This window comes from Neolamprologus brichardi, chromosome 2, assembly GCF_056152115.1.
Source record: "Neolamprologus brichardi isolate AB-2024 chromosome 2, ASM5615211v1, whole genome shotgun sequence".
Taxonomy (NCBI): Eukaryota; Metazoa; Chordata; class Actinopteri; order Cichliformes; family Cichlidae; genus Neolamprologus; species Neolamprologus brichardi.
In genome coordinates this window covers 33308159-33323339 of record NC_142105.1, presented here as the reverse complement: position 1 = coordinate 33323339, position 15181 = coordinate 33308159, and the positions used below count along the sequence as shown (strand labels likewise).

The window sequence follows — 15181 nt, the reverse complement described above, 5'->3', positions numbered from 1 at the left end:
GATAACTGTACAACACAAATTAGAATGAAGGGTAAATTTAACTGGGAAAGAATAAGATAAAATATATAAATTAAAGTTGAAAATAAAATAACTGTACAACAACTGTTCCTTCCCTGCAGCGTACAATACACCATGGTAGTTCTTGTCAATCCTTGTCACTACATTGCATGCCTGTCCATAAACACATACACACAGAGTTGTACATATATTTATATAGCCACACCTTACATAATATGCATAAAGAGGGACATAGCTTTTGCTCACTGCACCCACTAAAAATATGTTTATTTAAAAGAGATGAAAGGAGTTCATCAGGTAATTATTGAACCACTAGGTTGTTTGTCCTGTTTGTCCAATTGATAATGGTATATTCCACCAATTAATTGCATAATAACCGTTATTGCCCAATAAAAAATAAATAAATAGCATTGAAAGAATTAGTTGGTCCTATCTGTGTGCACCTGTAAAAAGGATACTTTGTATTTATTCATTTATATTTAAAATAATTGAAAAAAAAATCCATAATTTCGGTTTAATTTGATGAACATCATTAAGCGTCAGTTTTTCACATTTAATGGTTTTCTGGTCGATGTCTTGCTTAGAAAATAATTATCTCTTGCTTAAACTGCCATTGTATTTGTTAAATGTCACTTGCAATTAAAGCTGATAATGCTACAGAGAAAAGGTCACGTACCAACCTGTGCGCTCGAGTCGGACTCTCGGGCCGATTCGCACAACCTTCTTGAAAACACCGAGCACTCTGTCACACTCCTAACTGGCTGACATGTTTTTCTATTCATTGTGCTTTCAATTACTCACATTACACTGATTAGATTTACATTTCAGTTTTTATGGTTTCTCTAATTGGCAAAGATGATTGCAAATTATGCAAGAGGGCAAGCATGGCCTCGGCTACTGTCAGTCACCTTGAAATTGAAAGGCTAACACATACTTGGGTTCTGTGTACCCATTAATCTGCTAATTCCATGTAAGGGTGGATCAAATTTAATAGGGTGCCTATTTTGTCCAGCAGCACCCTTTTTGACATGGCATTTTGTGACCTCTGGGCTGGATAACAGACTCATTTGTGGTTAATTAGCCTTGTGGAGTTTGCATCACTCATATCTTTCTGTGGTTTGTCTAATTGTTCTGCTGTGTTTCGTGACTCTTCAGGCCTCAGTACTACAAGGTGATAGAGGAGTGTGTGTCTCAGGTGGTCCTCCATCGCAGCGGGATGGACCCAGAGTTTGTCTATAATAAAAGATTGGACGTGGACTTCACCCACATGATTGGTAACTTGTTTCATAATCATTTGTTGCTAATTACACATCCTGTAAGACGGCACAGCGACGCAGTGGTTTGAACTGTGCCTGTTATGTCATATGATATGATGTGTGTTGACAAACAAAATCTAAATGTTAATATATGAATAAAAAGTCACCTTTACTTAAGGTAAAACAAGAACCTTAAGTAAAGGTGACTTTTTTTAGATCCTGTGCTTCAGGAGTTATATTCATTATTCTCCCAGATCCTTCGTCTCACATCTCCAGTGACTTGTCATAAGATAAGAGGGTCATTTAATTATTAGTTAACTGAATCCAGTTCATTCAGGAAGAAAAAACCCTGTTAGACTTGCTTGTAGTCTTCCAGTGAAAACATCTATTTGCACTGTATTACTAATGGGCATCTTTTTAAACAGCGAAATAAATAACACCACTTTGTGTCTCTCAGTTGTGTCACCAACAGTTCTGCAACTTGCCAACAAAGGGTCATTAAAAGTTTCTAAATCTCTGCACAGAGGATCGGTGCAGTAAAGACGTTTTTTTTCCTTCTCAGTTCACTTGGATTTAATCAAGTAATTTTAAAAAGGAAAAAAAAAAATCTGTTTTTCTTTTCACGTCTTTATTTAGTTTTTGAAAGGTGTCTATTCACTTGTGTTTTTATCCACATTCACCACAGGTTTTTCATTTTCTAAATGAAAAATGTGTAGCTAAATATGTGATTTAGCAAATAATTAACGCCTAGAATTTGCACTTTTGCTGCCTACAGGGCAGATGTAAAATATGGGATTTGTAAAGGCAAAGCTAACACAATACAATAAAAGATAGAGACGTCTGATTTGATCCATATTTATATACTCTGATTTCTTTCTTTTTGTTTCGAGGCACATACCCTTAGGCAACAGATAGCTAACAGTCGGTGTTCTTGTTACAATAAAACACTGATGTTAATAAAGAAGTGGAATAGATGAAGGGGTGAGAGATAAGTACATTTGCTAATCACCCAAGAACCAAGAGTTGCACAAGGTGCTTAAATGTTAATACTAGGGCTGCACGATTTTGCATAAAATGAGAATCACGATTCTCTCACAATTTTCTTTTCCAGTATAAATATTTATTGCACTTATTAACTGCACATCAACTTCGTAACAGTTGAGACTGAACATAAAAACAATAAATAAACATAAAAACAACAAATGTCTCACGTTTTGTGGTTGTCGCAAAATGTTGTACTGCTTGAAAATGCGTCTCCACCGTTGCTCGACACTGCGTGTACAGAGCAGGTAGTGCAACAATAGAAAAATAGTTGCAGCACTGTGTAGCGTTTGTCTAGGGTGTTGATCATTTTCCTAAATCCCTCGTTTTGCACAGTGTTGATGGAGCCATATCTTTGGTCAGGTGATAAGTGATAGCCTCCGTAATCTCTTTGTGCCTGCGGGAGTTCGACGGGTATAGGGAAGTGCTGTATAAGGTTCCCGTTATTGATGTTTGGGTGGTTGACCGCAGTGTTGCCAACTTAGCGACTTTGTCGCTATATTTAGCGAGTTTTCAGACCCTAAAAAAAGACGCGAAAGACATTACAAAAAACAATAATTGCTAAAAGAAATTTAATTTGTAGTTCTAAATAAATTCTAAATGCATTTAGGACGTTTTGTGCTCACTTTATGTCTCGTCCACGATGTTATTTCTCTCTCCAGCAGCGTAGGTTACAATTACATTAGCATGACCAATTATGCAAATTAGGTGATGACGTCATTTAGCGACTTTTAGGACAACCAATAGCGATTTTCCTTACTGAGGAGTTGGCAACACTGGTTGACCGGGACGGATTTTCTCCTGTCACTTTCTCGTCATCCCTGACGTGCTCTCCGTTGTTTTTTCCTGCTAATTTTAGCATCACACGGCACAGCTTCTGTATCACGTGGTATAAGGCTCCGCCCTTGTCATTTGTTGAGCAGGAAGAGTGAGCGCTTGTTTTCATGCAGATTACGTCCCGGATCAAAATGCGGTACAATCGTCGTCTTTTTTTTTTTTTCTTTTTTTTTTAAAATCGTTGTCATTTGGAAATGAGATCGCACATAAGTATGAATCGAGATCGCGATTTTCTAACGATTAATCGTGCAGCCCTAGTTAATACAATTTTAATGTAATCTAAAAAAAATAATATTATGTCATCGCTGGCTGATAATGCTACATTAAATGAAATGAAATTAAAAATTCAGTGATTGATGTGATCTCCCAGACCTAACAGTTGTTCCAAAAAAACAAAAACAAAGAAAAAACAATCCCAAGCTTTTATGTACTTTTAAAACAATATGCGACTGTAATTGCAAATCTCGCATTAGGAGCCTGTGACAGCCACAGATGCATTTGAATTCTCTTCTGACCATGGCCAACTTCTCTTGCAGATCAGCTTGTGGATAAAGCCAAAGTTGAAGAGAGTGAGCAGAAGGCAACAGAGTTCTCCAAAAAGGTGAGACATTAATCACTCCAGCAGCGCCCCTCGGTTGGTCAGCTCCCATCAGGAAAGTTTTTTCTTCCTCCGAGCTCCCAGACAAGCTATTGATTTTCCATGCCCTGATCAATACCTGGCTGTGACGGTACATGATCCGTATCAGCATTACAAGAATCAATGCAGATGTTCTGATGTATACTTATTTGTGCACAGTGCCAGGGTAGAGTTAAGTTATATGCAGACTCTGATGTTACATGTTCTGCATTTTAAGCTGATGCTTTCTGAGCCTCTTACTGTATTTTAAATTAGTTGTGGTATCATTCAATTACTGGCTGGATTGATGGTTTGTATTTTTGGAGAGAAATAAAATTCAAAACCTTTCTTTCAGCGTCGTACTTTTAGTAATAAATTGTATTTTATGGAGAAACATTATCACAGGCTGACAACACCCCAGTGGGGGTCCTGGGAATGTTTTTTCCTTAAGAATCGTGCCCCATCATCGCACCGGGCACCCTACTGGGGTAGTGAAGTCATTGTAATGACACGGCATCGTTTCTGCAAAGGTTAGAACCATCAGGATACATGAAAGCCAAGCCTGAACCACAGACAGAGGACAACAGGGCTCTAGGGACACGGGGCCTATGAACAGAAATTGTCCAGAGAGTGTAAGATGGCGTGTCTGTTGACGTGCCCTGTGGCCAATCTCTGGAGACACCCTGCCGCTCACCAACCTGCCCGTGTGTTTACATCTTTGTATATGTGTTCTGCACATAGACATCTTAGTATTTCTTGTTGCAGTTTGATGAAGAGTTCAGTGCGCGGCAGGAGGCCCAAGCCGAGTCTCAAAAGAAGGAAGAAAAAATCAAAGAGTTGGAGGGGAAGATCCAAGCCCTGGAGTCCCAGGTAAATCCATGAAGAAATCCTTTTACTCTACAGAACAATGTTGCATTCCGCAGAGATCTTTATCTTTATCTTTCCCCAAAAAACAAGAAAACAAAGACAGGTGAAGCTCGGTTGTCCAAAACTTTTGTTTTTAAAATGAAAGACTAAGAATGTGCAAATAAATGTGTTTGTGCTAAAATCGTAGCACAGAAAAGTAACGGCGCCACTAAAAGAAAGTTTTGTTTTTATCCGGATACCTTTCCACCCCACTTACAGATGCAAAGCTACTGTAAGTGGGAGTTATCACCCATGCAAGAACATTTGATTTAATAAGGGGTCAATCTCCTTCTTAAGTTGTATTTCTTTATATGGACGAATTGCTCTATTGAAGCTTTTCCTATGAAATTCTATCATCACAGACATCGATTGCATTTCTTTTTCTTGGCCTCCACATCATTTCTTCCCTGGCAAAATCTTCCATTTTGAATGCAGAAAATGACTGCTATTTCCCCCTTAACCCAATTTCAAACACTTTAGTACTACCTTGGGACAAAAAGGCAGTTTGCCTCCCTGCTTAGGGAATTTAATATAAACCAGCATTGAAAGATGGTATAGCTACATCCGTAGCAGAGATTGCTTTTTCTTTCAAACATTCATATCTCGTGGCTTATGTTGGTACTTACCAACTGATAAACTGCATATGTGGTCCAGGAATCACTTTCACAGCTCACGTCAGTCTACAAAAAATACTGTTATGCAGAATGAACTTAAGCTGCTTTCATAGCCAAAGTTATGTAGCTGTTTTCTCCTTCGGATTCAGTTTGTGTGTAGATCTCACTCCTGTGTTTCATACGCCTACAGGGTGTGTCGCCACTTCTTACCTGCACTTGTAACCTCTGAGGTGTCAAATTGAGCCATAACAAATGCAACATTACATCTAACAGTTTAATAGAAATGTAGGTGTGTGTGCAAGTGCACAGCCCTGATAAAAAGAAAGAGTTTTACATATTTATAATTAACTTTTATCATCCCTCGTAAGTTCTAAAATCATTTTAGTTCAAGCTCAGATGAACAACAATACATTAAATATTGTTATTTATTTAACAAAACTTTAGCCAAATATAACAGAAGCAATGTGTGAAACACCAAGTGCACCCTTCTAGTTCTAGTCAGGTGCTGCTAATCAAATGCACTTGATTAACTGATCGTCAGCGTGTGTGAGCACCTCTTTAAAAGCAATTCGTGACAATTTGCACATCTGGATGATACAGATGTGGGCTAATACAATGCAAAAGAGGAAAGATATCAGCAGTGATCTCAGAGTAAGCAATTGTTGCTGCTCATCAGTGAGGAAAGGGTCATAAGGACCTGTCCAAATGGTCCCAGTGTAGTCCATCATTCTGCAGTGGGAAAGAGTGTTTACAAGTGGAAACATTTAGTCTTCCCAGGAGTGGACTTGTGGCCAATTCACCACCGAGTCTGACTGTTCAATGCAAGAGAAGCTGCCAAACACCTACAGGCTCTGTATGTCAGACTCTGCAGGCTTCAGTTAACATGTTAAATGTTAAAGTTCATGACATAACAGTTAGAAAAGGACTGAACAATTATGGCTTGTTTGATAGGGTTGGCTGGATTAAGCCTCTTCTCTGGCAGCATGACTCGGGTTAGGAAAGCTGCATGTGACCAAACCACAAGGCTTCTGAAACCATCTCATTTGGATGGATAAAACCAAAGTGGGGATAATGCACAGCGCCACATTAGGGAAAACTAAACACAGCACATCACCACAAGCATGTCATACCAACTGTCACGAACAGTGGAGGAAGGCTGATGGTTTTCAGGCTTGTTTTGCAGAAACAGGACTCTGGCACCTAACAGTTATTGAGTAGACCATGAACTCTTCTCTATACAAATGTATTTTACATTCAAATATAAGGCCATCTGTCCAGCAGCTAAAGCTTGGCTAAAACAAGCACAGCAGCAACAACACAATGGCTGTTGAAAGAAAAGCATCAAAGTATTGCAATGGCCCAGTCAAGGTCCAGACCTCAACCTGAATGAAAAGATGTGGCAGGACCGAGAGCTGTGTATAAATGAATGCCTGCGAACATCAATAAACTGAAACAACACTGATAAAGTCATCCAGAAAACGACTGCTTTAAGACATTAGGGAGTTATTGCTGAGTTCTACATGCCTTTGAATTAAAGGGTTTACTTTGTTTCTCACACATGACTTCTACATTTTGGCTTAATTTTAATAATAATGAGTCGGTTGCTGTTTATTTCAGGTTGTATTTACCTTGTAAGGAATATGTAATCCTTTATTATGTCCTGATAACTCAAACCTTAGTATTTACTAAGTGTCTGATCAATAACAGGACGTGTTTTTACCTGTGACATCTAAAAGGACAAATCTCTTCTATCCCTGCATCCACTGAGCATCTATAAATCCATGCTGTTTGGTCATATAACAGGTACCTCAAACAGGCTGAATGTTTTTTGGCTTTTCATTGTGCCCAAACTAGTTCATCACTTCTTTCCTAAGCACTGCAAGCCCATTTTAATCAGTCCATAATCTCCACCTCCCCTGCTCGGCCTTTTTCTTTCTTTGCCTTGCTCAGTCTTTGTGTACATCAGGTTGTGCTACCTTTACCTGCCCTAATTCCCTCGTCGGAGCTTTTAACAATCTTTTTTCTGCACTATAACACGCCTTTCCCTCATCTTCCCATAGCAGGTCTGTCTTTTGAAGACTAGCTGGCTATGGTGCATTAACACGTAGCGTACAGCAGAGAAGCCCCGGAGAGTCAAACTCTCTCTTTCTCTGTTTGTCTGAATGCTCCTTCAAAGAACAGCTACTGCTGGAGAGCTGCAGAGACATTAACCTCGACAGGGAAACATGTAATTTGTTTGGCAGAAATTGCCAGAGTGTTGCTGTACACTCCCAATTCAGCCTAACGTAACTACACTATATATTGTATCGTATTTGTAAAAGAAAGACTGCACTTGCTATACGTTTTTTCAGAAAATTACAAAAAATACTGGGTCTGTAGTAAGAAGTCAAACAACAATGTAATCCTCTCAGACAGATGAGATTCTGTTACTTGAGGAAGACCGGTCTGTAAGAATGTTTTTTCCTTTTCCGTGTTTGACACGATACTAGTGCCGTAGAAAAGTCATTAACTGTGAGTGCGCAGAGCCTTTAAATCGGTGTGAGGACACGCATTCAGCTTGCCCATCAAAGCAGCTGTGCGATTACTGCCGTTTTACTGAATATGAATGAAGTGGGAGCTAACGCTAACCTTTCATCTCCTACACTGAATTCTTGTCAGATATTAAAACTCACGCATGCCTGAGTTGCTTCTCTTCACCTTGTTTGTGAACCGGCACATTTAATGAGAGTGTTTCTTCAGAAACTTTGGCATTGTAACAAGCAGCCTGTTTGATGTGTCTGTGTGATTATCTCCCAATTGAGTTGAGTGGAAATTCTTCTTGTAAACATTAGGAGAAGGACTTCGAAATCACAACAAAGTGCAATGCATCCACCTTTTCCCCAAACCTTAGCATGGATCCATTCGAGGCAAAAGGGAAGATATTCACTGAATTGGCTCCAGATTTGATGAATAATGTAGCACTGCAGTGGTAGACTGGAAAACTCAGTGCCGTCCCATTAATAGGTTTTAACAACCTGGGGATCTTGTAGCTGACCCAGCATGGCCCCGAGAGCAACTGGAGGTGTAGTAGACTACTTTCTCTGCCTTTTACTGCCAAACTGCTGTCTACCTTGACTGATTAAAGAATTCTTCTAAACTGATAATGCCTGCAGAAGTTTCAGTGTAGTAAATATGTGTGCCTTTGCGTTTACCCAAGCATACACGGTTAAATTCAGTATTCACATCTGTCTCACATCATTACATTCTTACACATTAGGGCTGCCACGATTAGTCGACTAGTCATGATTACATCGACTATCAAAATCGTCGACAACTGATTTAATAGTCGACGCGTCGTTTGAAGCTTTGTAAGATCACAAAAGACGCAGGAATAAGTAGTAGGATTTAAAAGTGTAATAACGGACTGAAACAGAAGATGGCAGCACTGCATGTACAAGGATGCCAGCTGCCGTTAAACCGCGAAGAAGAAGAAGTAGCGTCCCAGAATTCATAGCGCAGCCCAGCTCAGTTTCCAACAATGGCGGAAGCTAGTTAGTTTTAATATTACTCTTATTATTCTTTCTGGGTCACAAAATAAACGTTTAACATATTTTCAGGCGAGAATGTAGCTGTGTAAACCTCAAATATCTGCTCAGTTTATCAAGACACCACATATTTTCAAAAGCGCTCCGACGTTTTCGGAGACGTCTGTTACCCACTAGCTCGATAGCTAGCCGGGGGCTAGGCTCACTAGAGCCTTGAGAACACAAATCGTTTTCAAACCCACCGCCGTCTTTCGCTACTCAGGTTAAACATGATATATAAGTCACTTAGATAACTTAAAAATGTTATTGTTTGGCTTTTTTTTAGTATTTTATTTGTTCCTGAGTAAATCGGTTTGGCTGAGATTAAAGTTATAGTTTTTACACAGCTGAATAAAGGTCAAGCAGACAGCTGATTATCAGAAGTGTGAGATGCTCAAGAATATACTCCGGTGTCCTGTTATATTTTAGATAGCAAGGAGTTTATTAAACTTCACCGAAACAATCTGCAAATGTCATTAAAAAAAACTATCATCTTGTCTTTATTTTTAGTTAGCACATACCTTAAACACTTAAAGCTGTAAGCTAGTGATAGTTATATAAGAGCAGATGCTGCTGGTGCAATAAGCTGTACATTTTACGTTCAATGGATGATGATCTGATTAGTCGACTAATCACAAAAATAATCGGTGACTAGTCGACTATCAAAATAATCGTTTGTGGCAGCCCTATTACACATGCTTTTATTCTAACTATCTGGTTTTCTCAGAAAGCAGGGGAAATGATACCTGCTGAAAATCTTGCTCTTTAAAACTTATATATCTCATAGCTTTGAACTTTTAATCCCTGAGGTTGAACTATAAAGTAGCATTTCTCTTTGCTTTGAATATTGCACTTCACTACCATTATACAAAATTCTTTCAAAATAAAAAAACTCTTCTTAAGACACGCAGCTGAAAAGTTTCCATCTTCTCTTCCATTACACACTTTCAATATTTAATTTTCTACAGTTCATAGTAAGGAATGTTCTGTGGGAATAACTCCATAAAAACACAAAATTGTTGCTACTTTGGAATATATTCCTATCTTCTTTCTTTTGGCAAAGTTGCCCGGAGTAAAATATCAAAGCAAAATCGGTACATTTCTAAAACAAAGGCTGCACAGTAGAATCAATGCCCATCACACATCTAAGAGTTCTGGGTTGAAATCTATTTTTTGATGCCAGAATGAGAAAAAATTGAAATAGAATTAGGTTTTTGAAGGTACACCAACTGTCAGTGATGCTGCGCCTTGTTCCTTTCATGCAATCATTGCTCCGCGCCGGCGTTCTTTTGAAGAAAGATTAGATGTTGTTTTCAGTGTAAAAGTACAGTACACTCTACTTTGCCTTTTGCACATCAAATAGCTTGTTCAGACAAAATGGGAATATAACACTGTACTGCCATTGTCATTAACTGTGTGAAGGACGTCCTTGTTGTTTTTCTGGCTCGATTGTGTTTGGTGTGAGTACTGTACCTGCTCTATTGTACTAGTCTTCCTGTTCCCTGTCAATCTAACCCACCCCATTTGTGCCTCTTTGTTGCCCTCTGTGCCTCTTGTAATGTATGTGTTCCCATGATGTGTATCTGTGGTGTGTGTATGTGCGTGTGTGTTGTATCTGCACAGTTAACTATTGAAAATGACAAGCTCAAAGAGGCTCAGAGACTCATCCGGGAATCTGAAGCCAAGGTGGGTGTCCCCGTTGCATGTGTGGCCCTTGACGTAATCTCACATTTAATCACCGACAAATCCAAGTGCGTTTTAACGTCATTGATTTGTGGTGCTTTAAATCTGTTTTTGGATTGTTGGACTGATCTTTTGTCTCATATTTTCTCTCAGCATGCTTGCCCTTTGTATCATATAGCACATATTGCATAGAACTTTTGTGAACTTCACAAAAAAAGTTCACAAAAATACTTTTTCTTTTTTTTTTTAGATATAAGTGAATTATGTACTGTATTGCCTCTTGACTTTACTAATCAGCAACAAATAATGTGCTCTGTAAACTGCATGTGTGGAAGAGCGAGAGAATATATCAACTGAACGTTGAGAATCTCTATAGCTGCTTTCAGCCGCACACATTGCTTGTTTAATGTAATTTTCATAAGTAAACACTTGTGATTGAATTTCTTTATCAGAGATGAGATTGGGCAAAGATTTAATCACATAGCATTCAGAGTTAATTACCTGTCACGCTGACCTCCCCTTTGAGTTCAGAAGAGTATGAATCCATTTGGGTGGGTTAGATTTTGTATTAGATTGGTTGTCTACTTTACACAGAGCTCCAGATGGGCTCTGGTAGAGTAACATCAATAAAAAAAGGATCACTTGCCAGCACAATATATTTTAATAAAATATGCTGCCACACATATTAGATCTGAAGTAAAAGTGAATTTAAATTGTATTTTAGTAAGTATTCATGGTTTTTGCACATATAACATAGACCTATATTTGCTAGTTCATATATATATACTTTGGGTTTGTATATTTTGTATCCACTGCATGCAAATCATGTGTGACCTTGATAATTGCAACACAAGAATTACCTTATTTCCTTTAAGGTAAAAGACGTACAAGCATTTATTCGCTGTACAACGTTTTGAGAGTGTTTATTTTGATACCCGAGGAAGAATATGCCGGCGGCAGTGGTATGGGATCCCAAGAGTTCCATGGAACACTGGGCTTATTATTACAGGCTAGAACAGGGAGGTGGATAGAGAGATAGATACTCGGAGGGCCCCTCAGTATGGAAACAACGGCACTCTAATTTAGCAGCTAATTTGCTTCCATTCTCTCATATTAATCTTAAAAGAGAAAACGGGCCACAGAGGGTTTGAGATTGACAGACATGTAATCATTGGATGTAGATTTTACTGAGAGGCTCTGGGCAATCTGTGTAAAAAAAACCAAAAAAAACTCCAGGCAGAACACCTTTTTAATTCCGTCTCTAATAAACAATCCGCCAATGCTATTATGTAATGAAACAATATGTAATGTCTTTAAATATGAAGCCAATTGCATTTTAAGCACACAATCAAGTGAGTAGGGAAAATTTAAATAGTACGGAATTGGTTTTAGAAATGAAAAGTGCAAGTGGAAATCCTATTTGGTGAGAGCAGACATGTAATCAGCTCTGAAAATCAAACCCTGTCAGAGCTAGGGTGTACTTACTGTATTTGCATGATTTATTTTTGGTATATATCAAGCAATTACAGATTTTTGGTGTTTTGTTGATTTATTAGGCTGGAATAAAAACGTACAATTTACAAATATAAACTTTATTATTAATTATCTCCAATGAGAGGACGGTTTTCCAAACACACAAGGCCTCCCTCTGCACTTCAGTCCTTGTCAGCTCAGTTATCCACATGCAGCAGGTTCCTTCTGGAGTACCCTTTATCTTGCAGTAGATCATCAGTAGCAGTCCAAGACAGTTTAGTTGGAGTACATCCAAATATAAGACGAGACATTTTGGGGAGGAAGTGGTATTGAAGACTGCTACTACTGCAACTTTGTCAACTGGCTAATAGGGAGTTGGGAAGGACTGGGACTAGCTGGTTAGCAGCAAGTGAGCTTTCAAAATAAGAGCACCTGGAATCTTTCTGTATAAGGCCTCATAGATAATGGTCACAGACTGAAAACCAAGGCATAAAGGATATAGGGTTCGTGACTATGCACAGAAAGGTATAACGATGCAAGAAGTTTGTGTGGTAGTAAAACTGTCTAAGAACATGGCAGCTACTAGCTACCGTCATTCTCAAATGAATGAACCACCAACACAGTCTTTCTAGGTCTGACAGCCCAGCCAAGCTGATTAATCGTGGATAAATTGTTGTTGTTAGACATGAACTTAGAACTTAGTGGTTGCTGTTGAGATCCATCTTTTGGAGACATTCTGCTCCCCAACATCTTTTACAGGGCAATCACTGGTACAGCACTCCACCAATCAGGCATTTATGGAAGAGTGGCCAGATGGATGCTAAAAGGCACATGACAGTCCACTGGAAGTTTGCCACTACCTGAATAATTATCACAAAATGAGAAGCAAATGCTCCGCTAAAGCTAAACACAAATGTAACTATAGCTGCATTTAACTATAATAGTGCAACTCTAGAGAGACATGAACATTGCTGTGCTTTGACACCCCCTATCATACCTGAGCATTATTGCCACAGAGAAAAGCTAAAAGACTTAAGGTTCTTATTTCTGCCACCAGAAGAATCTGCAAATGGAATATTTATATATTTGATTGAAACATAATCTGTAAAAAACAACTGTTGTTACTTTGTTGCTGAACTATTGTCTAGTATTGATTGATGAGAGAAAAATTACCTGAATCCATTATAAAATTAGGCTGAAACATAACAATGTAGAAATGTAGACATCATGAAAGGAGCCTGAAAATGCTTTGAATGAATGACATATGCTGATAGCAAAAGTTAACTTCGCTAATTTCCAGAGATATGCCAGTTAGACATAAGAAAATTCACAGAATGCGTAAATATGAGACCTTTATATGTCTAGTGAATTTGCTCCCACTTGACTTTTAACACTACAGTGGTTGACTGTTCACACTAACACCGTGATGTTTGCCCACAGTCAAAGCTAGCGGCAAGTTTCAAGGATATAAAACAGATGCTTTCCATTAAAGGAGGTAGATGTGGCTGAGTTTGTAGAGCAGGTAATCAGTAAAAGCAAGATTAGTGGTTTGCACACAGAGGACACGGAGACCTCTTCACTGTCCTTGTAGCTTTTTTGTATTAAGAACATCAGTTTCAATCAGATCAAAGCGAGTTTAAATGCACATGTGGGCCATTGTTGACATCTGTGTTCTGTATTTGCAGATTGCTACAGGCCTTACTGCAACTGGAGCACCACCTCCACCACTTCCAGGAGGTGCTGGAGTTCCACCACCACCTCCACCTCCTCCTCCCCCACCTGGTGGTGTTCCTCCACCTCCTCCACCTCCTCCACCTCTCCCTGGCCATGCTGGCATTCCGCCACCACCTCCTCCTCCTCCGCCAGGTGGTGGACCACCCCCTCCCCCGCCACCACCTGGTTTTGGGCCTCCACCCCCGTTTGGAGGCCCACCAGGACCTCCACCACCTCCTGGATTTCCTGTTGTTAAGCTGCCTTATGGACTGGAGCCCAAGAAGACCTACAAGCCTGAAACGGTCATGAAGAGGGTCAACTGGACCAAGGTATCAGTCTGAGCAGTCATTGGCTGCAGTAGATGTTCACTTATAGTATTAGTTACTTAACCCTTTAAAACCGGTCAGAGCGGGCACGCTCTGTTCTGCGTAACTACTTTTAAATCCCGGTAGCTCTGCAACCACGTAAGCTAGCGCAATAATTTTTTTTGCATATGAAACCGGAGGAGTTGTACTTACATCTTATGCCATCAGCTTGTCCTCGGTCACAGTTTCCTTCCACATATAACTTTGCAAAAACTGCATAAAAAGCACTTGCAGCAACAAAAACATAATATTCCAGAAACATGCTTTGCCGATCCGATCAGCTGTTCATAACACTTCCTACATTGGATTAGACGTCAGCGCGAATTTTCGCATGTCCGCCATGACCTGCCCGAAACCGGAAGTTTTCATTTTCGCGGAAATGTAGTTTTTTTACCATCAGGGCCTCAATGAGCCTATACTGGTGTTTTTAAAAGTTATGTTTGACTTTATGACTTTCTGTGTGGTTTCTGGGATGCTTAGGACTCATATTGCACTGCTGGAAATAGTTTATTTTGATGCATATGCTGCTTTTTTGCAAATTTGCATTATAATATTTATTTTCGTTTTTCCTGCAGTGTATAAAAATTGGTGTATTTCAAAAATAAAACTATGAAGACACTCAAAATAAATTTCCTGTGGTGGGAAACTATTTTGTGCAACTTTTTTGTATTTACAGTTTTGAGGGATAAGCCTCTTAAATTTCTCTAACTAGAAATATATGTTAAAAAAACAAAAACGATTTTCAATTTTTTGTAGTTTATTGCACTTTTTTGCAATTTATGTAATTACTATGCACTTAATGCAGACATATTATTAAAATGTAGGCTGTAATGGTTGTATTGATGTATAGCAACTTGAAATGCTCCCAAAAATGGCTCCACAGCATGTAAACATATAATATAAGCTCTGGCGGACTTGGTTCTATGGTAGGTCTTAAAGGGTTAAGAATGTACAGATGCAATGTTACACTTCCATTTTTGTTTTTCCATTACATAATTTGCATATTATTTACAAGCCTTTTTTCAAACAATTTGGACTGGCATTAGAAGCTGATTGATTGTATATTTTGTAGGTAGGTTTGCAGAGTGATAAAGTG

At 39.0% G+C, this 15181-nt stretch overlaps 1 protein-coding gene across 5 annotated transcripts in view; it reads left to right on the top strand.

Moving 5' to 3' along the window:
* The window catches only part of diaph2 (diaphanous-related formin 2), a 405324-nt gene that overhangs the window by 137398 nt on the left and 252745 nt on the right, over positions 1–15181 (top strand). For 4 of the 5 annotated variants that reach the window (XM_087851703.1, XM_087851702.1, XM_087851696.1 and 1 more), the window contains exons 15-19: positions 1174–1292; positions 3689–3753; positions 4534–4638; positions 10475–10537; positions 13693–14049. In XM_087851703.1, the coding sequence (XP_087707829.1) occupies positions 1174–1292; positions 3689–3753; positions 4534–4638; positions 10475–10537; positions 13693–14049 (709 nt within the window). The remainder of the gene's footprint in view (positions 1–1173; positions 1293–3688; positions 3754–4533; positions 4639–10474; positions 10538–13692; positions 14050–15181) is intronic. The other variant, XM_087851707.1, reaches the window with a different exon arrangement.